This window comes from Convolutriloba macropyga, chromosome 6, assembly GCF_964194025.1.
Source record: "Convolutriloba macropyga chromosome 6, txConMacr16.3, whole genome shotgun sequence".
NCBI classification, from domain to species: domain Eukaryota; kingdom Metazoa; phylum Xenacoelomorpha; order Acoela; family Convolutidae; genus Convolutriloba; species Convolutriloba macropyga.
In genome coordinates, this window is record NC_134473.1 from 27,504,232 (window position 1) to 27,530,953 (window position 26,722).

The 26,722-nt window shown below is 36.4% G+C and overlaps 2 protein-coding genes and 1 pseudogene across 3 annotated transcripts in view; 1 reads left to right on the forward strand and 2 right to left on the reverse strand.

Annotated features, from left to right (window-relative positions):
* Positions 1 to 26,722, reverse strand: part of LOC142340905 (mitochondrial dimethyladenosine transferase 1-like) — a 498,997-nt gene that overhangs the window by 293,555 nt on the left and 178,720 nt on the right. The window lies entirely within an intron of this gene.
* The window catches only part of LOC142340904 (guanine nucleotide-binding protein G(I)/G(S)/G(O) subunit gamma-12 pseudogene), a 407,251-nt pseudogene that overhangs the window by 261,535 nt on the left and 118,994 nt on the right, over positions 1 to 26,722 (reverse strand).
* The window catches only part of LOC142341603 (uncharacterized), an 86,457-nt gene that overhangs the window by 39,994 nt on the left and 19,741 nt on the right, over positions 1 to 26,722 (forward strand). The window contains exons 8-11 of one of the 2 annotated variants that reach the window (XM_075392685.1): positions 7,999 to 8,169; positions 9,992 to 10,069; positions 10,395 to 10,613; positions 18,671 to 19,054. In XM_075392685.1, coding sequence (XP_075248800.1) covers positions 7,999 to 8,169; positions 9,992 to 10,069; positions 10,395 to 10,613; positions 18,671 to 18,883 — 681 coding nt within the window. In that variant the 3' untranslated portion in view covers positions 18,884 to 19,054. Of the gene's footprint in view, positions 1 to 7,998; positions 8,170 to 9,991; positions 10,070 to 10,394; positions 10,614 to 18,670; positions 19,055 to 26,722 lie in introns of those variants that run through there. The other variant, XM_075392686.1, reaches the window with a different exon arrangement.

Genomic DNA, 26,722 nt, shown 5'->3' on the forward strand with positions numbered 1-26,722 from the left:
TTTTACTCGGCTTTATGTTTATGTACTATTAAAAAAAACTTTTTTTACGTTAAATTTGTTTTTGAATACCGTTTCTATTCCTCCTTGAATTTTTCTTCCATAAATGGCATTTGTGGAGGTTCAGGGTTTACAATAGTTGTTCTAGTTGTTCACTCATAAGTGTGGGCAATTTTCTCCTTCGAGTCGTTTCCGGAATTCTTCCATCTATGTTTTTTTAAGATCTGTTCACACATTTTCATGGTTTTTGAAGTCAAATTGGACTAGTGATTTTGTTCACGTCGAAACAGGAAATGGAGCAAAAAAGCAAGTGGTTTTGCGACGTGAAATTTATTCGCTCTAATTTTAAAGTAGATTGAGAAAACGGTGGTTGAACAAAAATTCGCTTTCTCGCTAGTGGTTTTTTGTTCACTTGCGGCAATTTCACTTTGACTTTTACTATTTTTGCGATTTTTTGGATTGGATTTTTTCTAAATGGTTTTCCAAATCCATTCATAGTCCGTTCCAGGTCTAGTTTTTTGTTTAGTCAATGAAAATTCTTTGAATTGTGCGTCAGGACTTGTCCTGCTATGTTTTTTTCTTTCGGCGTCGCGATTTTTGTTACGACCATATGACGTCACAACCACTTCAAATCTTCTTTTTGTTCATTCGTTCATGCAATTTCAGCTGAAGTGCGTTCGTGACGTCATTTTCTGCTCATAGTGGAGCGATTTTTTTGTTCATTCGCGTGATTAAATTTTTGGTCACCCTTGACTTGCAGTCATTTTTGAGAGTGAGGTAAGTCGAGTGTGACCAAAAATTTAATCACGCGAATGAACAAAAAAACTCGCTTAAGAGCAAAGGAGCAAAAAATAACGTCACGCACGCACTTCAAATGAAATTGCATGAATGAATGAACAAAAAGCAGATTTGAAGTTGTTGTGACTTCTTTGAAAGTGACTTTTGTTTACTTTAATTCAAAGAGAAGGTCAAATGGGTGTGTGTCACTCGAAATGAAGGTTATTTGAGAGCAGCTAATAGAGTCGGCAAAAACTTATACAGATTTTTAATCAAAATATAACATATCAGCCTTCAATAAAAAGACGAATTTTTTTGGTCGGTCTTTTTTACTGTTTTTTAGACTGCAGATCTACGAAGCTATTGCGGCTATTTTCTGGCAATCTGCCAGCTATATTAATTCTGTTTTCAAAAATTATTCAGTTCTCCGTCACTTCCAAACGACCCAATCCCCTCAGCCGGATTCTGCTGTCTAGACGTAGATTCACGGTTAAAAGCGATCCATGTTAACTTATGCTCCACTACCTTCTTTTTGACCCCCTTCTTCTCTCCTCTCAGCCACGCTAGTCTGCTTAAGCTTAAGGTAGCTACAAAAAACAATCCCACCCCAGTTGTTTGAAAGCAGTTCGTCAGACGCTAGTCGGTCATGTCTTTATCCTATTAATAGCCGCCTCATCTTTGCCTATTCAGCCGGCTATTTTGACGGCTCAAAGAAGTGATACTTTTTCTGTTTTTATAGCTACGAAGTTGTAAGCTGATTGGAGCTATTTTGCGGTACTCTTGGTTTTTACAATTCAAAGAATTTAAATTGTATTGGGGCGCTGTTTTTTTAAGATGTGTTCACACATTTTTCAATTACTTTGATCTTTCAAAACGGGATAAACAGGTAAAGCCCAGATGATATTAAGTTTCATTAGAGACCCAAAGAAAAAGGACGTTAGTAGTCCAAGTGCTTAGAGTGTTGCAGCTGCTGGGATGGCCTCAATTTAAGGTTAAAAGGTCATTTTTAGGAGTTTTTGGGCTCAAAATGGTGCAATTTTTCATGTTTTGTGTGATTAGTTTTTTGTTAGATCAAGTTTTTTGTTTGATTAGTCTTAGGTTGAATTTTTTAAAAGTTGATGAAGGCCTTTTGCGAGACAAAATTAACCTTTATGACCATTTTTTGAGCTATATATTTTGGTACTACAAACGCAAAATGATACTAATTTTTGCGTTTTTTTTAAGTTTTTTTGAAGATTTTTGTCATTTGTTTGAGTTGTTCCAGCTTCAGGGGCCAGTGAATCTCCTTTAAGGTTTGATAACAGGGCACTGTATAGTTTCTATTAACAATTGATTGGTTTTCAACTTTTTAATGTCTCGCATTTTTGGCGTTTTTTGATAAAATCTGCAATTTTTTCAAGGTTTCTTAACGTTTTTGTCAACTTTGATATTTGTCACGTAATTGCCAGAAAATCTATTCCACGGTCTGATAAAAAGTTACTGCATGGTTGTTAGTTTCAATGGATTTGTTTTCAAGTCTTTGGTTGCATTTTTTTTCAAGTTTCTTTTATTCAATTTTTCTTGCCTCAGTAGCCAGGTAACCTCATCCAGGCTTTGAAAGTATGATATTAAATAGTTGCTACGGGGCAATTGAATGCTTTTAACATTTAAATAGAGCGAATTTCCGGTTTTTGAAATTTGAAATTTTGATAAAAGTTATTGCCTATCGATCTTTGAGCCCAATGAATTTTTTAAGGCTTGGAATTGGGTTACTGGATAGCCTCTACAGACAGAAATGATTGAAGATATTACTATCATGATTTTCAGCAAAATTTCGTCAAAATTCAAGAACCAATGAATCTTAAGGGCAAATGAATTTTTTTCAGTTTTTCAGATATAATACTGGGCCGTTTTCAGAAACAAAAATTGGTTCTTAACATAGTTTTGAAATAGGTATATTTAAAGGGATCAAATTTTCGCTTATGTGTAGAAGCTTCAAAAGTTTTAGCAATGAGTATGTTTTTGTTTGATTGTTTTAGTTTCTCAATTTTTGATGATTTTGTGTTTTGCCTGGCATTTTCAATTGATCTGCTGGTCAGGTAGAGTACTTCTAAGTTTTTCATTCAATTCTTTGAATTGTATTTCAGGACTTGTCCTGCCATGTTTTTTGTTTCGCCGTCTGACGCTTTTTTCGTTCTACATTTGTTCACACCTCACAGCTGAAAAGTCAAATTTTCTGAATGACTTCTTCCTCTCATTAACGGAGTTTTCTCGTGTGACGTCATTTCTCTCTCTCTCTCTCTCTAGCAAAGGTTTTAAGATCACTTGCGTGATTAGATTTTATCATACGTGATTTACCTCACTCAATAAAATGACTTTGCACTTTAAAACTTAAGTTTAATTTGAATTAATTTAAGGTCAAAGGAACTCATATGTGCAGTAAAGGTCCCTAATGAGAGGCTTCTGCAGAATGAATTTTAATCAGCTGTATTGATTTATTCCTGAAAGTTTTACCTTGTTTTTCGAACGGCGTCGATTTCAATTTAGATATGTATCTGTTTCTATCTCTACTACATGGCACGCAAGTCTTTTCTTTCGCAGCTATTCCGGCAATCTGCCGGCCATGTTTTTGGATAAGTGAGCGAGCAAAAACACTAGTTCGGGAAATGAACAGAAGTTGAAAAAGTTGTTTTGGTGGACAAATTCGAAGAGTGGTTATTTTGTTCATTATTTATTAAAACAGTGCGAGAAATGATGGTGTGAAAGTTTTTGCCAAGCGAGTGCTTTGATAACGTTCCGCTTTTCTGAGCATTTTTCTTTCGGTTTTTCTAAATCTTTGAATGTCGTTAAAATAGTTATTGCAGAGTGAAGAAATAATATTTAGGTCGTTTTGATGGAGTTTTGCACTCTTTGCGAGAGTTTTAAACTTTTTAAATGACTTTTGGAAATTTTAGCTATTTTTGCTCCATTGTGCTCTTCTATTGCATTAAGTGGTGACTGAATTGAAGCCTAATGCTCGTAAGCTTTTCCTGTTAAAATTGAATAAATGCCGCACATAAAAACTTGTGTTAAGGCAACCTGCTGAACAAAATCAGAAATAGAAGTTTTGCAGTTGTTTTGGTTCATTTTATGCCCTGAGAGAGAAGTTGGTGTGAGCAATGATTTTAAATGCGATAAGTTGATATTTTTTTTTGATCGGGTGTGGTTTTTCCAACTCAGTTGCAGTTTGAAATTTAATTTTATTGATCAGAATGATTATGATTTTGAATTATTTTAACTTAACCAGTAGTATTACGAATGAAAGCCTTTTTGAAAATTTGAAGCACATTTTCTCGCATCTTATATGCAATTTTTAGCTAATTTTGTCACTTTGGCGTTCTGAATGCTATTTCAACAGTTTTTCTATCCTATTTATTGTTCGTTATATTTGTTCAACTTATTGGTTAATGATGCTATTTTAAGTATTTGTTATGACTTTTTGCGTTGATTGGAGTTAACTTTGACTGGCTTTTGATAAAAAAGGAAATTATCAACTTTAATGAAATTTGGTCTCATTTTTTTCTGTTTTTGAAGTTCTTTGCCTATATCCTCTGTTTCCGATATTTTTGCAATTGTTTTTTGATTTCAGAAGAAGTATTAAGAAGATTAAGAAATTTTAAGATCTATTAAGAAGAAGTACATTAATGTTACATAGGGCAGTTTTTACTGGAAGAAAAATTAATTTTTGGTTATTGCTTTTTACTTGTTGCTTTGCTCTCAACAGTGGCTGTTTAAATGCTCTCAAACAAAGTTTGTAGCAATTATTTGAGTCCGGTAGGTCGTTCGTGCAATTTTTTGCGTGATCAATTTTGTGTGTGTGTGTGCGCGTGTGTGTGCGTGCGTGCGTGCGTGCGTGCGTGCGTGCGTGCGCGTGTGTGTGTGTGTGTGTGTGTGTGTGTGTGTGTGTGTGTGTGTGTGTGTGCGTGCGTGCGTGCGTGCGTGCGTGCGTCAACCAAAATGATTGTTATTGATGAATAAAATATGTATTTGGTTTGTTTAATAGCCTTCGTCAGCCTCTCAGCGCTCTCATTTTTACAATTCAAAGAATTTGAATTGTATTGGGGAGCTGTCTTTTTTTTACGACTCGAAGAGGAGTATTGGTTTTCTCTCGGTCATTTTATGACACGAAGAGGAGTATTGGTTTTCTTAAGGTTTTTTTTACCGGAAGTACTAATCGTTCAGACGCTGTTTTGACCTAAAGCGAAAGTGAGTAAAATTGCCGTGTGAACTAATTTTTTCCGAGTGAGAGAAGTTTTTTGATCATGCGCTGTGTTTAGTGAATGACTTTTTGACAGAATGACACATATAGATAACCGTTTTTAGCAGTTTTTTCATAATAAGTTTTTTTGTAATTTGGTTTTTTGTTGAAATAATTTTTTTCGATGCTATATTGAAATGTCGGAATTTGATAACAGTGTTTTGCAGAGCCTGAAAATGCGTTATGAGTTCAAAATTGGTACAACTTTCTTGATGTTTTTTGTTAATTTTTTGCTTTTTTCTATTTCTTCATTTTTGGATCTTTCAGACTCCTTTTTTAAAAAAGCAGTTAATATTGCAACTTCACTTTGATCATTCACATCCTCAACGCCTCTTTTGACCTCTATATAATTTTGTTTTGTAAAGTTGTACATATGCTAATCCGATTTTGGTACTTTTTTCCAATTCTTCTTAGTTTATTGTTTGTATTTTGTTAATTATTGTTTGTTAATTACTTAAAATAGTCTTTTTGTGCAACACCAGGGACTTAAATTTTGTTTCAAAAAAATTCCGTCACTTTTTGGCATTAAATTTTTGAAAAACAGTTCAAATGTTTTTTATAAATTCAGTCTTAAAGATTTTTTGACCATTTTTTGCAAAATATTTCAATGTCTTGTATGTTTGACTTCTGTTTTTACTTTTTTGTTCTATTCCGCAGTATAGTTCTTTGTCTCGGATGACTTTTTGTCTTTTTATGTCTCGATTGCTAAACATTGAAATGTATTCGTTTTTCTTGATTTTTTAAATTTGATCTTAACGTCCAAAAATCAAGAATGTCTTTTTTGTTACGGTATTTCTTACTTTGTGTCCATATTCTTCACATTATAGATTGTATCATTCTAGTTTTGTTCTGGGCACCTACATTTTTTTCGTTTTATTGGTTTTTTCAGTTAACAAATTGAGTGATTTCGGCTTTTTCTTGGATTTTCGTCATTTCTTTGGTTTGCAGTTGATTTCATTCAACATCTGGCAGTGTTGAAAGTTTGCCTTTTCCAAAATTTTTACTGATTACTTTTTATTGCAATTTTATTGTGGCCTTGGTATTGTTTTTAAGCGTTTTTTTAGCCTTTGAATATTATTTCTGTTGCTTATGTCTATTCTATGATTACTTTAGTTTTTGAATTAGTATGAAATCTTTTTTTCTAGCATATATACAACAAGAAAGCAGTGTTTGTTGTTTTTGTCTTAATTGCAGTTATTAGAAATCTAATTGTAGTGTTTCTGATTCTTAAGTTTGAGCATTCTTTTTTTTGAAAAATTTATGTTTGTTTCTCAGATTATTATCTGCCGTTTGCTTTCGCGATCTTCTTGAGACTAGGGTCATGATTTTTGTACGGTAATTGATTGTTACTATTTGATTTTTAACTTCACCAAACGTTTTTCAATAATGTAAAAATTTGTTGCTTCTCTTGGCGACAGTGGTTTAATATTCACCAATTTTTAGTTATTAGTTTAATACAAAGTTTAATGGCTTCAGCTGCAGTTATCGTTTTTGTGAAGTGTTGACGCTTCGAGTTGCTTCCGAAATTTTTCCGGCTATTATTTTACAGCAAGTAGTTTTGTTCACGCGGCATTTTGACCTAGAAGCGAAAGTGAGAAAAGCTGTCATGGTAAAGATTTTCGCTAAGCGAAAAACGGTTTTTGACCATGCGCTATGTTTAGTGAATGACTTTTTGACTTTGAAAAATATTCTTGTGAGAACTGAGTATATAGATAACCGCTTTTAGCCGGTTTTTCGTCCATTTGGCTTCGTTTTTTTGTAATTTGGTTTTTTGTAAAAATTATTTTTGATTAATGCTGTATTAATAAATAATTTTGTGAAATTGATACCAGAAAGTTCTGCAGAGCCTAGTAACATTTTTCAAATGTAAAATGGGCTCAAGTTTCCTAATTTTGGAAGTTAGTTTTTGGGATTTTTTTCATTAATTTCTTGTTTGGAACTTTGAGCGGAATTTTTCTGAAAAATCAATTTATATGGCAACGTTTGATTGCATGCTTTTGATTTCATGCTTTGAACAACTCTTTTGAACGTGACTTCTTTTTTGTTTTATAAAACTATTCACATATTAATCCGTTTCTTGCTTTTTGTGTCCATTTTTTTGAATTTTTTTTTTCAAAAGCTTTTTTTTTGTGTACAGACAGTAGTTAACTTCATTTTATTAATAACTGATATGTTTTTTGACGTCTAAACTTTGAAATTCAAGGGAAACTTGTTTCCTAATTACAATTTTATTATATTTATATATAACTTAATTTTTTGATAGTTTTTGCAAAGTATTTCAGTTTACCGAATCTTTGTAACCTTTTCTCGATTTTTTATTATAAGATAAGCACATTGTATATGACAATGTTTGTAACAGCAGTAGAGTAATCACTTTCAATTAGGGTGTGATATCCTGAGATGACTGAATCATTTAGCAAAAGTCATTTGAGAGGGAAAGTATCCTTTTGTGACTAAAAAGTAAACGCTAATTAGCATAAAAACTCCGAAGCTTCGGGCCGAAGCTTTACTTAAAACCTTAAACGGGCCGAAGCTTCGGGTCGTTTCTTGAATCCTACTGGCTAATTTGTTTTTGTCAATAGTTTGGTTGCAACCGTGATGTCATGACCACGGCAAATCAATCTTTGTTCATTAATTCGTACAATTTTTCATGCCTGACGCATTTTTATTTCTTATTAGAGTGAGTTTTTATGCTAATTAGCGTTAATTTTGTAGTCACAAATGGATACTTTCCCTCTCAAATGACATCTGCTAAATGATTCAGTCATCTCAGGATGTCATACCCTAACTGAAAGTGATAACGTTTAGTGCGTATACAACTTTTACGTTCGAAAGGCGCACTTTCTATCTTGTACATAGTTACGTGCTATATGACAACACATCATTTCTAAATGGGGGCGTAAAAAAGCACTGGGGCCGATATATAATAGATCCACATTTTGTTATAGAATGACTTGAAACTAAATGATGAACAATTACGCGAGTGGCGAGTGACTTTCTACAACAACTTGGCCTTCACACAACTGAAGACGGAGCTGTACAGACAAGCAGTCATATCAGCTGACTTTGCTCTGGACAACGACCCCAACAACACTAAGGCCATGTTCAGGAAAGCAAAGGTCAGCCGCAATGTTCTTCTAATTCTATCATTCCCGTGCTGCAAAATGGGTTCATTTTTGGTGCCTTTCTTCAATAAATTAAAAGCTTGATTTCTTTAACTGCGATGAGCTCCTCTGTTTTTATTTTGTTGGTAATTTGACTTGTGTTTAGCGTTAGCGCAAATATTGAAATGGCAAATAGTCTTTTAGTTTCAGAGATTCGGAATCTTGATGTCGGTTTCAGAATGGCCACTGACTGCTTGTCATTTATTAAACCTCTGTTGTTGCTCTCCTTTTCTTTGTACAGATCGACGTTTTTAATGTATGTGGGAGCTGTCAAAGACATGCAATTACGAGTGTTCGTGAAGCGTCTTTGTAATTGATGAAACTGCTGCAACGCGATCTATTGCTGCAACTGAAAAAAATTATAGCAAATTAATCTCTATTAAACGCAGTCAAAGATCAAAACATAAAACATTAGAATTGTTATGAGCCCATAAAATACGGTTTTGAATTTGTTACAAATTAAGCAATGGTGAGCCTTGCTACAAAATCCGCCTCAACTTTTGTGGTCTTTTTGGTTTCAACCCTTCTTGCTGTTGTTCCTCATTTACCTTTTCGCCAACGTGAAGATCGTGAGACTGGCACGCTTAACCAGTTTTTTTAAAATAAAAGATAGGAAATTGAGGCGGACGTTCTCAATTTTTTTATTGCCATAACCTCATCTGCCTAATTGTTCCTTTTTAATTGCTTTCAAACAAAGTTTGTTGCAATTATTGGTCCTGCTGGTCTCTTTGATGTATTTTCTTGTTCAATTTTTCGTCTGTCGCGTTCACTATTCAGGTGACTTTTTTAAATCGCACCTTACTACTTAAATCATGCGTGATCAAAATTGCTCTTTTTCTGAACTTAAATTGTCTGAAACACTATTTTAGTTGGAAAATTTGTGTGAACTTTCAAAGTATAAATTATCCAGAGAAAAATTGTTAAGATTATAACTTGAAGACATCGCAAAAATGTTTCGGGATGCTCATCTATTCTCCAGTTTTTGAATTTTAAATATTCTTTGGCGTTTGACTGGTTAGATGCGCGAACGTAAATGGTCTCAATGTGTTTTTTATTCTTTGTTTCAGCCCCAGCTGTGGTCAGGCTCCTCCGTATATTTCAATGTAAATCAGCCAGATGTAGTATTAGCTACAGAAGTGGAGTGATTTTTCGGAGAGAAAATTGTTATTATTAATAACCGCCGTCAGCCTCTCAACGGCTATTATTTAGGCGCTCTCCTTGATTCGCTTACCTTTCAATTACGTTTTTCGTTTTACATAAGTTACGACTTTCACGTTTGAATCCTGACTTGCCTCACTCACTATTTGAGCTGAAAGGATTTTAATTTCTTTCATTGAATTACGCAATGTAGTGAACACGGGCAAAGTGAAAAGAGCAAAATTAAAAGAAACGGGATAAACCGATAAAGCCCGGTCATTAAATCGTTGTGCATTAGATATCAAAGTCCGTTAGAGCGGTTGTTAACTGGCATTAGTATACTGAAGGTCAAAAATTAGTAAGCACCTCCTAGTTTTAATAAGTAAAATTCAATTTCTGACGCAATATTACTCCTTGCAATCAAATTTCGGAAAAATTTTACACCATTGGTCACCATAGTGTCTTGCCTAGAATTTCAGATAATGCTTTTGATATTATTTAATGATGTTTTCTATTGTTCAACAATAGAAAACCTTCTATTCGCTCATGTCTTTTCCTCTTGCCTTATCGGAGAAACCTGAATTTAGTTGACTGAATTGTGCCTGAAATAGTTGAACTGAAAAGTTTTGTGCTTTTGCAGGGTTATTATGGCATGGGAGAAGTGAGGGCAGCCATCGAAGTTCTGAAGATGGCCAAACAGCTCAACCCAAGCGACAAGGTTAGTGCTTTTTCGTTAACAGTACCTGGCTTGTTCCGGCTTTGATACATTGTCCGTTCGAAATTATTTTTACTATCATATTCGGTTCAGAATTTCGACAGCAGAAACAAATGATGTGCAGAAATTACGGCGTTTAATTTAGTTGACCTACTTCAACTGTTCTTAATGTTAACGTAATGAAATCTGTAGCATACTATAGTAGTTCTTGATTTTTTTCATGCGGTCCTCAGCTGTCACTAAAAGGATTGGAACAATTTTAAAGAGAATACAACATCTGATCTTCTCTTTTTGAGGGTTTAGCGATCTTGAAAACTTTTTCTTGTAGGAAATCAGCATTCTAATGAATGAGTTACTGGAACGGCAAAAGAGTGATAAGAGGACGGAGAAAGAGGTGTACTCTAAAATGATGCAGAACATCAAATCTTCCTCCAACTCCTCCCTCACCAAGAGTCACCTGGAAGTGAACACTGCTACTAACGAGACTGATCTGACCACCGGAGCAAGCACAGTTGCTTCTTCTAGGGGTGACCCTAACAGCCGATCGGTCAGTTAAAAACACTTTTAAGAACTCACTGTCGCCTGCTGCATCGACCTGGTCTCTGAATATGTACGGAGAGTCATCATCTTGACTCAATTTGCTAAATTAGGTTCAGATTAACGCATTTAAGCGCTAAATTGTTAACTAATGAGTTTTTCTTACCAAGCGATCAACTGATGGCTTGGTTTCTCCGTGATGGATTTTTAATTTTTTTCTTGTCAATTGGTTGCACTCACATTTTCATCATGCCGTAAAACTTTTCATTTGCACACCTGAGGTCTTGTTTGCCGAAATTGCTCCCTAATCAAAATTTTACAATTTTTATTTCATTGCCCTCGGTGATTAGAAACATTCAATACTGCAGAACAGAAATGCCAAAAATATCAAGTAATTTATTACCCAGTTTAAAAAAATTAAACCTCAAATGTCCTAATTAGGCTAGAGTGTCTCCGGTTTAAGCAGGTTAGAACTGAATTCACCATCCGCGTACGTTGATGCAGTGGTCAATAGAGGCTATTCCTCGAGTTTTTTCCGTTATTAATAGCCGCCGCCAGCCTCTCAAAGGCCAGCTTTGAGGTTTATTATTTATGCGCTCTCCTTTTCTATTAATTGCTCTCAAACGAAGTTTGTAGCAATTATATTAGTCCTGTCGGTCTTTTTTATGCGATTTTTCGCTTGACCGATTTTTCGTCTGACACTTTTGACTTTTCGTCCTCAAAAACGGGATAAACAGGTAGCCCCCAGCGGGCATTAAGTGCTCTTAGAGCCTTTCAGCTCTGTTTCAGCTCACTGTTTTTGAGACTTATACTGATACTTATGGTGTGAAGGGTGGTTCTTAGAGGTTGAGACACCACCCCCCCCCCCCCCCCCTGTTGACCCCCCACCCCCACTATTGCCTCCACCCCCACCGCGCTGTCCTCACAACCCAGTGTTGCCCCCCCCCCAGCGGCCCCCGGTGCACCCCCCCCCCCCCCCCCGTGGCTAGCTACTGACGAACCCAACCTCTCGCCGGTCGATTGAGAGCAATTCGCTCGACATTAGTCGGTTATGTTATGGTATTTACTTAAATTGTATTCGAGCGCTGTCTGTTTTACGACTCGAAGAGGAGTATTGGAGAAGTGCCTTCTAACCAATTTTATTGGAGTAAATTTGAAGCAGGAAATGAGAGAAAATATTTGGAGTCGTTTGATTCGTTTGATTGTTGAACAAAATTGGAGAGTGGAGCGAAAAACAAAAGTTTTTGTTTTCGAGAGAGCGGGAAATTGAGGTGTGGAATTATGCAAGCTGGCTTACATGCTTCTTTTTCGAGCAGTTTTTTTTTGTTTAAAGCTCTTTTTGGTTAACAGATTTGAATTGGCTATAGTAATTGGTTCCTAAAGAATCCGCGTTAGTCGGATTATGTTTTTCTCTTGCATGCTAATAAACTATGATTTGCGTTAAAATCAATTATTAATCTGAATGATTTTTAGCAGCCCCAAATTATTTCGAAAATGGGAAGTTGAATATGCGGAAACTGATATGATATGCATTAAGTTGGTGACGCCATTTACTTTGGTGAACTTTTGACATTGAGTCGTTTACGAATTTCTTCATGCTATTTTTTGTTGAGATATGTTCAAACTTTTTGGTGAATTTTCTAATTGAAATTGGTTTGTGATTTTGATCAATCTAAAGCAGGAATCGATTGCACACTAGTTTTTATAGCTGCGAAGCTGTAAGCTGAGTGGAGCTATATTGCGGTGCTCTTGGTTTTTTACAATTCAAAGAATTTGAATTGTATTGGGGCGTTGTCTTTTTTTAAGATCTGTTCAGACATTTTCATGATTTTTGAAATCAAATTGGAGCAGTGATTTTGGTCACGCCGAAACAGGAAATGGAGCGAAAAAGCGAGTGGTTTTGCGGCGTGAAATTTTTTCGCTCTGGTTTTAAAGTAGAGTGAGAAAACGGTGTTTGAGCAAAAATTCGGTTTCTCGGTAGTGATTTTTGTTCACATGCGGCATTTTGACGTTGATTTTCAGTTTTTTCTGATTTTTTGATCTGATTTTTTTAAAATGATTTTTGGCAATTCACTCATAGTCCATTCTAGGTCTAGTTTTCGTTTTACATTTGTTCACACCTCAAAGCTGAAAAGTCAAATTTTCTGAATGACTTCCTCTCACTAACTGCTTTTGCGCGCGTGACGTCATTTCTCACTCTCTCTAGCAAAAGTTTTTGCGTGATTAGATTTGGATCAAAAGTGACTTACCACACTCAATAAAATGACTTTTGCACTTTAAAATTTAAGTTTATTTTGAATTAGTTTAATTCAAAGGAACTTCTCTGTGTATTAATGGTCCCTAATGAAAAACTTCTGCGCAATGAATTTTAACAAGCTTTATTGATTTATCGTTTATTTTTTTACATAGCTTTTTGAGGCGTCGATAACTTTTTCAACTTTATCAGTATCTGTTTCTATCTCTATCATACGGCACGCAAGTCTATTCTTTCGCAGCTCCTCAGGCAATCTCCCGGCTGTGTTTAAATAGGGTGGAGAAGAGGTGTTTAGTTGAAATTCGGTTGTTGAGTAGTTGTTCTGGTTAATAGCCGCACAGCATTTGCTGGGGCTATTATTGGCCTTCTCTTGGTTTTTTGTCACGATTTTTGTGACGACCATATGACGTCACAACCACTTGAAATCTGTTATTTGTTCATTCGTTCATGCATTTTCAATTCAATTGCATGCGTAACGTCATTTTTTCTTAATGTAGCGAGTGTTTTCATTCGCTTGATTAAGGTTTTGGTCACATGTGACTTACCTCACTCTCAAAAATGACTTCCCCACTCTGAAATTGACTTTTTATTCAGAGATAAGGTCAATGAGTGTGTGTCGCGCTAATTGAAGGTTACTTAAGAGCACTAATAGAAGCAGCAGTTCGTTATACAGTTTCATAATCAAAATACGAATCCGTAAAGTCTACACATTTAATGAAATTTTCCTTTTTTCGTCTTTCTTTCACTATGTTTTTGAGATTGCAGATCTGCGACGCTTTTGCGGCCATTTTCTGCCAATCCGCCAGCTATGTTAAACGAGTTGCAATCTTGCTCGATTTTAAATCTCTATTGCTTTTTTATATTGGACTTCAGAGTGGGCATCAAGTTCATTTCGTATCATTTGCGGTCTGTGAATTTTTATTGAATTGTAATATGCTTTTTCTGCCGTTTTTTTATTCGTCTTTTTTGATGTTTCTCGCAACCCACCATTTGATGCCTTTTTTGCAGAGAACTGTACCGCTCAACAATTGAATTTCTGTAGGTGGCGTTTTTTGTTCTTAACATTTGAGAAAAAAATGGGAGAACTTTATGATAGCCCCTTCAGACAAACTACGAAGCGAAATTTTGATAATTTTGTTTTTTCGGAAAAAACTTTTGCCATATTCTACCCAAAATTTCAGGCAATTCTGCCTAATTTTTTTTATCAATTAGCTAAAATTCTGTTCAAAATTCAATCATTTACGACAACTAGTGGTTTTTTTCGAGGGTATTTTTGAAAACGAAGTGTCTTATTGGCAGTTAGATGTCTCGACAGAGTACAGAAATGCTAAAAAAAATTGCGCTGGTGTCAAAAAAAATCTGCAATTTTCATGACATTTTAAAATTTTAACCCGTCCCTCACCTGTGTTAACCTAACTTTTCGTCGAACGTTTATTTCCTTTCACTTCAATGTTTAAGTTGTGATGAACAGTGAGGAAAGCATTTGAGATCTGTCTATTAATGGTTAATTGTTGAAAAAAGTTTTGAAAAATAAAAAAATCAAAAATTTGATTAAAAAATCAAAAGATTTTTCATATCGAACCTGAAAAACGGAGAGCAATTGTAATTTATGTGATACAATTTTAGTGATAGCGTGTACTTTCCAGATGCAAAGTGACTCACTCTGCACTTTTGTTTTTTTGGACTTTACTGAGATTTGAAAAAGAAATACTTTTTTCCACATTTTTAAAATGTTCATCACCTTTTATGCCACTAATTGATTTTTTCTTATATTTGTGTTATTAAAACAATAACGAATATGAGTTGTTGGGATCCGATACATGTACTCAGTTAGCTGTTATTGAGTTCAATTTCATATCATTTATGTATTTGTGTGCTGTCTTCATTATAAAAGAATTTTCGTAATTTTTTTGATTTTGTGGTAGTTTGAAGTCATATTTGGTTTAAAATTCAGCTGGCAGAACGGCTAATCACACTGAAGCAGCACAAGTGACAAAAACTCATTAAGCCTCAGGGCGGAAATGGCTCTTTCATAGATAAAGAAATCAGATTTTCTTGAGTCTTTGCTGACTTGCGCGCTTTGACTGCTGCTTTAAATTTTATCCCCTTTTCAATATTAGAAATCTTTACGACTCTTTTTAAAAAATTACATATCTATTCTGTATGAACCTTTGTTTATCATTCTGATAGCTTTTTGGCTTCGAAAATAACGGTTTCAAAAAAACTGTTGAAATTAATTAGTTCTATTTCTCATTTTCATCGTCTTTTTTGGTGGCTCCTGTGATTATCATTAATGATAAGAATTCCTTTTGGCGAAAAAAGCTTTTTTTCAGATTGTTTCATACTCAGAAGGTTACCTACATACAAATGTCAATTTCAAAACAGAAAATTTTACTTTTTAAATTTTATTCCGACATGTGTTCTCTCTATTTTGATCTGTGTTCGTTCCGTGACATTTTTTTAGTTTTAATTTAAAACAATTTAAAAAATTAGGATTTAAGTTTTTCTGTTTCTCTTTGTTTTTAATAACTTAAACGTTGCTTTTTTCAGGAAACGAGTTTTACAAAATGTTTGTAAAAATATTTTTATAATGCATCATTGATGAATGTTTCGTCTTTCTGTCTAAACCGATAACAATATAGGTTCTGAAATTCTCCACAGTAAAGTACATTGCGTTTCTTTGACCCTTCTTGTAATTAGCTCATGGATCTATCAAAATTAAGATTTTTTGAGTTTGAGTTTTTTTAATTTGCTGCTCAGATAATAGTTGTATTCGTTCGGATTGTTAAAACTAAGCTTAAAACTAATATTATATATTCAGGTGCCTCTGTGTGATTTTTTAAACTGGACAGTTAATTAAGCTACCAACATTTTCATACCAATTTAGTGTTCTCACATAAGAAAAAAACCTCTCAGGATGTGAAGAAAGCTCAGCTTTATAATATTTAAATATGCGTTTTATTGCTACTTTGTATGAGATTAGTGTCATATGCATTTTAATTGCTTTTCAATTTTCATACCTTTGTCCATTATAAAGCTATCAGCATTAGCATCTTTTGGAATAAGTGAGACGCCACCTCTTTTCAAAACCCAAATCAAAGTTTGCTAACTCCCCCCTCTTCAGCTCCATTTTTTGTTTTAAATATTAAATCATGTGGTGTGGGTAAGTAATTAGGGTTGTTAGCTTGAATTGCATTTTTTATCTTTAACAGAAAGCGTCAATTGTCATGAAATCAATCATTTGGCAAGAATTTTATTTTCCTGTTTTTGCTTGAAATGTATTCCAGAACTTGTACTGATGTTTATAAATTTGTCAGACCATTTCCTCTTCTACATGCTGTTTTATTCATTCATTTGATCAAAATGCAGTTTAGGGGATTCGGCAACAAACAACTGGAGAAAGATTGAGAAATTTTGTCCTTCAGTTAGTGCAAGCCACATAAGCAGTAATTATAACAATTAAGAAAATTTTTTTTAGTGTGTTGATATTCTGAAACAAAGTGTTAAATGAAAAACCTGGATTGACAGGGGTTTCAATGAAAACACGAGACGTGAAGCAGCTGCTACCGTAATGATTTTTGGGGTTTGCTTTTAGTTATCTAGGTAAAACATAAAAATTTATTATATTATTAGAACTGTTGTATCTTCTACAGCCACATTTCACTATCCTTTTGAATAAACGGCTGAGAAATTTAGAAAGTGCAAAAACAGTTTACTTGGAATCAGAAGTCATCGATTTGACTTTTGAATTGTTGAAAAATCATTAATTTCTCAGTGAGTTATAGAGAACAACTGATCAATTTCAATCAAAATTGTCAATAGTGCGAAAGAATTCAACCTTAAAGTTTCTGTGTTTAATTACAACACGTTTTTGGAAGACTTTTTGAAACAGTTTGTTTTGATATAAGAGCAACTTAGAATTTTGTAATTGAATGCTAATTAGGTGTTTTGGTTCCTCTGATGACTCCAATATTCCCTGTTCTTTCTGTTTCAAATTTTTGCCAAATGACGTGAGCTTTTATCGTAACAGCTTGATAAAAACAATGTTTTTGTGCCAAAACAAACCGTTCTGAAAAATCATTTCCGATTAATTGATATATGTAATGCTTTCGAATACAAATGTGGGAACATTCTGTGCCACGCACAGAACAAGCGAGCCTTGTTTATTATGTGTCAGCTTTTAAGATAAGTTGTGTCTTAAGGTTTTTATCATAACTCACTCGAGAAAATGACTTTTGCACCCACTTCAGTGATCTCATACTTGGGGATGATTTTTTTATAACTGCAAAACTGTCAGCTGAGCGGAGCTATATTGCTGTGCTCTTGGTTTTTTTACAATTCAATGAATTTGAATCGTATTGGGGCGCTGTCTTTTTTTTTAAGATCTGTTCACACATTTTCATGACAGTCAAATCGGAATAGTGATTTTGGTCACGCCGAAACAGGAAGTGGAGCCAAAAAGCGAGTGCTTTTGCGGCATGAATTTTTTTACTCTAATTTTAAAGTAGAGTGAGAAAAGGTGTTTGAACAAATTTTCGCTTTCTCGCTAGTGGTTTTTTGTTCACATGCGGCAATTTCACTTTGATTTTTACGGTTTTTTCGATTTTTTGCCTCTGTTTTTTCTAGAAATGGTATTCCCAATTCATTCCTAATCCGTTCTAGGTCTATTTTTTTGTTCATTCAATGAAAATTCTTTGAACTGTACGTCAGGACTTGTCCTGCTATGTTTTTTGTTTCGTCGCCTGACGCTCTTTAATCTTAGTTAATCACATTTAATGACTTTAAGTCACACAGCAAAGCTGAGAAAGTCAAATTATCTGAATGACTTCTTCCTCTCACTAACTGCTTTTGCGCGCGTGACTTCATTTCTCACTCTTTCGCAAAAATTTTTTTGCATGATTAGATTTTGATCACAAGTGACTTACCTCACTCAATAAAATGACCTTTGCACTTTAAATCTTAAGTTTAATTTGAATTTGTTTAAGTTTAAAAGAACTCATATGTGCAGTAAAGGACCCTAATAAGAGGCTTCTGCGGGATGAATTTTAACAAGCCTTATTAATTTATCGCTGAGTGTTTTTTACCTAGCTGTTTGAGCTGCGTCGATTTTTTCAATTTAGATCTGTCTCTGTTTCTATCTCTATTATACGGCACGCAGGTCTGTTCTTTCGCAGCTATTCCGACAATCTGCCGGCTATGTTTGAAATATTTATCCAGAACATCTAATTCATCTGTCATTATTATGCTTCGCATCTAATCCTGCGAATTCCTGGGAAAAAATATTCGATATATTTATCAGTTCCTTTACCCTTTGCGTGTTTCAATTCCACTGATTGTGAAGGAGTGCTACGGAGGCTATAATTTGCCTGCAATCTGCCGGCTATTTTAACCTGATTTTGTTAATTCAATCACAAGAAAAAGCATGCGAAGTCTGCGTTTTAAAAATAGAAGTCAGTCATATGTGAGCGGTTTCAGGCTTTGAATCAGCAACTGCAAGTTGGGAATTGTTTCGGCGAATAATGTCAACTCTTCGATTCAGTTGTGATAAATTTCTAGTCTTCAGCTTTAGTTGTGATAAATTTCTAATCATTAGCCTCCTAGTATCACGTGACGACACCAATGATAAATATTTAATCATGACTGGGTTCACTGGGTTTACTTGCAGAATTATTTGTTCGTAGTAATTTTCTGTAAAAACAAGTTCTAATCAAGGATTTACAGTTAATTAAATTAAAATTTTTCGAGTTAGTGACCTCTTTTTGCGAGTTTTTTGGTCATATCGGACAGCAATGACAACAACCCTCCTATTTCAGGCCGGAACCATTTGGAGTTTTCTATTTGGGGGCTTGAACTTGAGTGAGGTGTGTTTGGCTGTGTTCTTTTTGGTGCTGGCAATTGTAATCATCGCAATATTCACTTCATACAATTCTGCCTCCATTCCAACCACTGCTACTACTACTACTTCTACTTCAACAATTGAACACCCATCACCACCACCACCAATCAATCAGGCCAATGAGGATTAGTAAATCAGAAATTAATTGAGGAAAACGAAACTACAATGAAGTTTAGAAATTGAGATGATGTTGATTTGTACTCTGTCCAAATAATCCGTCTTCTTCCAATCTACATTAGCATTCTTTCATTCCAATCATTAGCAATTATTCAACAATATAATTCACAGTTAATTTATATGGTTACTGTTTCCTGTCAGGTTCTAATTGAGAGCACATCTTCTTAAATGTTCTTACAGACATTAGGGTTTAAAAGTAGTGCAAGTTGCAAAACTTTTGTACAGTATACTAAAAAAACTACACTTCAAAAGTGGTAAAATTTGATCTTTTTGATAAAGCTGCAGTATTTTTCGTTCATTCCCCGACTTCATTGGATATTAACTTTTGGGAAATAAAAGTTAATGAATAATCAAACTGAATGAGGGTGAGATGACAGGAAACAGAGCCTAAACACTTAAATAGATTGAGAACTGTTAATTACTTTTGAGTTGCAATCATTCAAGATCAGTATTTTGATTAAATAATGTTAATAAATAGAAAGCTAAATTTGTGTATTGATATTATGAATTTGGGTTACCTAGATGAATTTAAATCAAGACGTTCTGTAGCGTTTTAGAAAGGAATATAACGCGTACTTTTGGATATCTAATCAAAATGTAAATTACGTGCTTGTCGCACCTGCGGAAGCTCGGAATATTCTAATTTGGTTCTTTTTCAGCACCTGCGAAAAAATACTTAATGTTTATTCGTATTATGGAATGTTTGCACCCGTATGCCTCATTCGGCTTGCAACTGAACAACCCAAGTACCGTGCACTAAAACTCTGCTTTGAATCAATATCAAAATCATTGTGTGCAAGATCTGAAAATCTTGATTAGGACGTGCCGTAAAGCAGGTACTATTTATGTTTAGCTTTGCAGACTCTTTCTTGGAAACAAATTAGATCTACCAAAGTGCTGGTTGTTGCTTGTATGATTGTTATTTTACCGAATGCATGTTAAATTGTTGTTGTTGGGTGTTAAGGATTAAATCGATGGGACCTCATTCCGTTCACACTCGTAAACTAATCGTCCAAACATTTTTGCTTTTTTGGCAGTCGCAGCGGAGTTTCCAATTGCAAAGTTTTTGTTCAGAATTGGTCGTCTGAATATTTCCGCACCAGCTTCAGAATTCGATTTTCAGGCTTTCGGGATTTCTGAAATTAACCACACAGTCGACCAGGTTCACATGTTTGCAATTTTTAGAAACGAATTCCATTCGACTCTTCCCCAGTCTAACTTTCGTGAGACTGAAAAGTCTCCTTACTTCTATTTCCTTACTTCTATTTCGTTGAGCTTAGGCAGATTTATGTGTTCATTTTCCTCATGAACCAGTTTGGAGCACGTCGCAAAATTACTCAGTTGCAATTGATTACCAAGTATACAATAGCAGGTTTAGGATTTTAAGTAGTCTCAGTTGACTAGTATACGACTCCTGCTGGTCTGCTATCCGTCTACGTCGACATGTGTCGACCTTGGTTTCGGTCTTAATTTCTTGCATCGCAGGGCGTTTGTGGGTCAGTGTTGTGGGGTTACAATGCCAGAGATAGGATGTTCAGTAGCCTCAGTTGACAGGTATACGACTTCGGCTGACCTCTAATCTGTTTAAAAGCTTTCTGCCGGAAGTCTTTAAGGTTGATCAGATCACATTCTGTTGGGTTGCGGCAAAACAGTCCGCACAGAAGTAACTGTAATACAAGAAATTTGTATTGGCTGAATTTTGTGAAAGTTTTCACTTTTTTGCGTTCTTGAGTCTTGTATACGTGTGTAGTCCAGCTGAAGGTTTTTGTTGAACGTTTTACTAAGATCTTTTAGTTCGCTGGACGCTTTCAAGCTGCTTGCATCCAGTTGAAACAGTTCTTTTTTGCCGATTGAACTTTTGTCTATTGCCAGTACCATTCTTATCTTCTCTACCCGTCCATTCAATTGATTGATGATGAAACTTACTGCTTTTTTCCCGACTCCCAATGTCTTCAAATCTTTGGTAAACTAAAGTGGAGTACTTCTGGAATGTCATTTTTGAAGATGCCTCATAAGAGAGGGCCTAGTAGGGAGGGAAACCTGCGGAGCTCCGCTTGTAATTTCTAATACACGAGTGCAAGTTTTGTCCTGTTTTGCAGTCCTCTGAACGAAGAGTGGGGGCTACCTATTTGGGTCTCTTCCCTTAGATACATCTATTTTTTTACCAATATTTGGTAGATTTCTCTTCCTGAGACGTTGAAATTTGTTGACGCTGGGATCGGTCTCAATTTATTACATCGGAAGGGTTTTGTGGGCGAGTACACAGATTAGAAGAAATCAGTTAAGAGGTGGACTTTATCACTCATGTTGGAAGCTATCTTCCCCCGTTGTTATGCTGTTCGTTATGTAGAATTGGTGATTTGCTCAAGTGTTGAAGATCACGTTTTTCTCTCGTTGACATTTTTTTCTCTGATACTCATTTTTATCAATTTCGGCTGATTCTTACTGTGATCTGAAGTTTGGCAACCATGTTCTTTCGACAAACAGTTGATTTCATGGTTCTTAAAGCTCCAGTATTTGGCTTCTCATCTTGACGAGGGCGTTGTAGAAGTAGCTTGAGTGCACTGTGATTAGAGCAGTTGAACGTTTGTGAACACTTCACCTACATCGGTGTTAAAGTTGGAATTTTGGAAGAAAGTCATATCGAGTGTGTTTAATTCTAAGGTACTGATTATTATACGTTGCTAAAACAATTCGTTGTCGAATAGATCAAGATTTTGTTGCTCTTACTGAGCTATGCTCGAGATGGTTCTTTTTGGTGTCAAGGAATTTTCATTCCCCACAGATTATGTATGCATTTTTCTTAGGTTAATCTGCTAGAAATTTTGAAAATATCATTGGTTTATTTGTTTGCTTAATTACGAGGGCTATAGAATACATGCGTTCACTTCCGGCTTAGGGAACAATCTGGTTGATCAGCGTTTGGTTTTATGCTGTTTATAATTGCAATCGGTACAACATCATGAGCATTTGTTCCCCATTTTTAATGTTTGTCAAATCGATGTGATGTCCTTATTTCGATAATTTCTACTGGTGGAAGTGGCAGAAAGGAAGATAGCTGAATTTGCCGTGCTTTGCAGATCTCGAATCGAACCTCGATAAATAAGTGGCAGAGCTAATATCTTTGGAGCTAGCTGTCTTCACTACGCCCTGGGAAGAAATATCCGAGAGAGAGGACAACTTCCAGAAGTCATCACGAAGTCTGGCTACAACCTGCATCCTCAAGCGAAAGACAAGTTGAAGATTGTTTCTGATCAAATCAATCGACTCCCCAAATTGGCGGAAGTCATCCTCTGGCACGATTTGATGAACAACTCCACGACCAATCCGAAGTCTGACCCCAGAAGCCCCCTAACTGCGGAACAGCTAGTCACGGAAATACAGAAGTTAAAACGAAAAGTTATTGGAATAGTTTTTTGTGAACGAGCGGGAGCTCCCAACGTTTACAACCAGCTAAAGGCAACAGGAATCACCACCCTAAACGTCGTTCGTGACCTTCTGTCGAGACGAAAACAGAATGATCGACAGCTGATAACCGAATACCGAACACTTCATCAGAAACCAGCCCTTGAAATTATAACTCTCGCTATTGTCAAGAAAAACGACAGCAATCATCAAGAAACGACAAAGCCCGTCGCAAGCCCAACGAAGAAAGAAGCAAGAGCAAGCGAAGAAGTACTAAGTAATAGCTTCATTTTTGAAGTTGTTTCTGGTTTTGTGAGGTCCTAGTGATTAAGTTCCTTGGCACTGATCAAAACCAATCTACAACTTCACACCAGTCGTCAGTTGGAAGTTTCTTTTGTAAGTACCTAGTGATTAATTTCCTTGGCACCCATCAAATTGAACCTATAAACTGAAATAGAAGATCTCACGTCATGGGTAGAAACTGCAAAACATGCAAGCGAGGCATACCGGCCCAAGAGAAAATTTACTTCTGCGTATCGTGTAACACGCACATGCATCTAACCACTGAATGTACCGCCCTCTCACCTGCTGCTATAAATGGAATAAAAGAATTAGGAATGAATGCGATGCTACTGTGCAACACCTGCGTAGAAAACAACGAGCAAGATAATTTCATCAGGGGACGCGCGCTAGCAAGTGTCTCTGAGAAACTGGAAAGCCTTGACGTAGGTGACAAGTTAAAGAACATGGAAAAGCGACTAACGGACTTAGTCGATTCTAAAATTGGAGAAGCAATGACGGCCACTTGCGACAAGGTGGAGAAAAAATACGCAGCTGTCGTCGACATGGACAAAACCACGAGTGGGAAACCCAAAGGAGCACAAAATGCGGAGGCCCAAAAGTCAAATCACAATATCAACCAAAGTTTCAGAATCCAAGGGTTAAAAGAAGATCCATCGAAATCTAAAGCTGAAAATTTTGTTCCAACGAACTCTGAACTGAACGAAATACTGTTTACGATTGGAGCTGAGCCACATGTTCTTGAGTTCAAAAGACTTGGCAAATTCGACCCCGAGCGAAAGAAACCTAGACCCATTCTGGTCAGGGTAGCGAACGAACATCAAGCACGCCTGACCTTGGCGAAAAGTCATGAACACAGGGAAGATCTCACTAAGCGAAACATTTACTTCCTGCCTGCTCTCTCGCGAGATGCAATGAAGGAAAACCTCATTCTGAAAACAAGACGTCAACTACTCGACCAAGGCGTTTCTCGAGAGAAGTTGCGAATTAGAAATTTGGAGCTGTTCAATGACGGGAAGAAAGTTCACTTAGAATCTGAGAAAACCGAGTCTTCATGACTAGGTTTCGTCATTCTTCAACTCAGCACACGAAGACTGATAAACATCGACCGAAGAGCAAAACTTACCAATGCAGTCCAAATAGCGGACTACAATGTCATATGTCTTTGCGAAACCTGGCTGAACGAATTGATCAGCGGCTCCGAACTACTTTTAAATGACAACATATATAGAAGCGACCGTACAATCTTGGGTGATAAAAACGCCCACGGTGGTAGCCTCACAGCAGTGAAAACTCTCTAAACTCTGAGAAGATCAATGCGGATCTTCCCGACTCATGCCTAGCCTGCAAAATTCAACTAGACTGATCTGAAGTGATAATCTGTTTGTTCTACTACCCACCAAAAGGCAGTTCATACCGATATAATATCAACGATTTCCAAAAACTCCTTTAAACCATTCCTATGTCAAAACTGGAAACAAACTGGAAAACAGGGAGCAGGTCTGACGAAGGGGAAAACGAAATCATCGAAATCTTTGACGAAGCTCTGTTCAGACAAGCCATTGACTTTCCGACCTGTTCAAATAACACCCTTGACGTGGCCTTCTATCGCAATTGTTTTCTCTTTGCCGAAAAGGATCAGTCCTTCTCCAGGACATACGACTGCACTGATCACGATGCGATCCATCTTTCGATGGAATGAATAAATTTCTTAAAGACAACCCGTTCCAACTTATTTGCCATACAAACGTCAACAAAATGTGTGAAGAATTTTACCAATATGTCGACAAAGTGGTTGAGATATATGTACTTCGAAGAACCAGACATCGCCAAAGTCTCCCTCCATGGATCTCTGCATTCACGTCAAATCTTATGAAAAAACTGAAAACGCAGAAAAGGCTCCTTGAAAGGAAACCAACGAGTTATCGGAAAGCAGCAGTCATGAAGCTGGAGAACTTGGTAACCGAGTCAGCCGAGGCAGACGGGAAAGACTACCAGGCGAATTTAATGTCCACAAGAAACACCGACGTTATATTCAAACATCTGAAAAGTCTCAATGAATCTCCCAGCCTCCCGAAGCAAATCGTGAGTGGTGATTAAGTGAGCACCATTGTCCACGAACAAGTCGACGATATGCATGAGTTCTTCCACTCACTTTTCTCTCCAAAACAAGCATTCAGCATTTCTGACATCGAAACGAAAAATCCTACATTGACAAAAAATTTTAACATATCGGTTGAAACCATACATTCCTTCGTGTCCGAATTGGAAATTACTAAATCCAGGGGCTCAAATGGACTCCCTCCGGCCTTCTTCAAGAAAACGTCACGACAAATCTCGGTCGTCCTAAATAAGCTTCTGAGGGTGATAAAGAAGTAAAGAAGGACACCTGACACATGGAAGACAGCCGCTGTGACGCCAATCCAAAAGAAGGGAGACAGATGCTACGTACAAATCTATCGTCCAGTGTTCCTACTGGACATAGAAAGTAAAATCCTGGAAAAGTGCATCTTTGTGGCTCTTTACGACCACTTTGCCACTTTCTTGGCAAAGCACCAGCACGGATTTGTTAAAAATCGATATATTTTCACAAACATGATTAGTTTCCTGAAAAAGATCCACGACGCACTCGATAACGATCCAAACTCAGAAGTTATTTTGTTCTACACGGACTTCTCAAAAGCTTTCGATAAAGTACCTCATTTCGAGCTATTAAAAAAGGTTGCAAATATTGGGTAGGAGGATGTCTCCTGCAATTTCTCATGGACTACCAAAGCAACCGGAAACAGTTCGTCAGAATCGATAACACATGTTCCGGTGTTCGAGACGCTAGTAGTGGAGTCCCTCAGGGCTCACTACTAGGCCTGCTCCTGTTTTGCATCTTCATCAACGACTTACCCGACGCGCTGAAGTTCTCTGACCCATTCATCTTTCCAGACGACTTGACAATTATCGCGATTGGAAAAGATCATTGGACCATCCAGGAAGACCTAGACAGCATTGCAACGTGGGTCAGACCAAACAAGATGGAGCTGGCACTGGAAAAATGTGCTCAGATAACATTTCGAGGGAAAAGGCGAAATTTCGATATTGTGGGTGAAGACTTGGCAAATGCAGATACAGTAAACGAATTGGTAATTCTCATCAAAGATGATCTGAGCTGGAGTAAACATAAAGAAGAGCGACTCAGGAAAGCACATAGCACTGTACTTCCTCAGACGAAACGTCGCAGTACAAGTTAAACCACTCATCAAACTTGGGCTTTACAAATCACTAATTCTACCCGTTTTTCTGTACGGCTTCACCTGCATAAACCCATCACGAAGCGAGCTACAAAACCTCGAACGCTTTCAGAAGAAAGCAATGAAATGGATCACGGGAAACTAAGGAGTGAATTCCATCAGTCAACTTCGGCTGCTCAACATTCTCCCCTTGCCTATGTTTCTACAAGTGAACGACCTACTTCTACTTGCGAAAGTCACGCATGAAAGTTCGCACTGCATCGAACTACCTGACCTCACCAGCGCCAATGGACGCACAAAGGAAGTCTTTCGGCTACAAAAAACAAGAACAGAAAATGCTAGAAGCGAATTCACCTTCCGAAACTGCAGACTCGCAAACCGGTTAGAGAAATATGTTGAATTCAGTAGCCCTTACGGACTCAAGAGACTGATAAACCTAATGTGGGATTTTGTCAATAAACGATTTTGCGATAAGAACGTCTGCACTTGGCAAACTTTTTGTGACTGCCATGTATGCAGAAATAAATGGACTCTATTGCGATAACAACTGACGATTGGGCATAAATCAGCCCTGCAGCAAACCCGCTACGAATCCCCAACAACAACAACAATTTTTTAAGCCAGGTTTCGAACACGCAAATGACATTGTACTGACTGACGTTTACAGCGTTTCATTTTTTCTAAATTTAAGAGGCCTGTGTAATTCATTGGCAATACGTTCAGAAAACTTAGTCAAATTTGTTTACGTGTGTTCTATCTCAAATTTTTTATTGTGTTATTGAAGATTTCAAAGTTGCGAGTTTTGAGCTTTTTCGCGGGACCGTCTGTTCTATGAATTCCTTCCG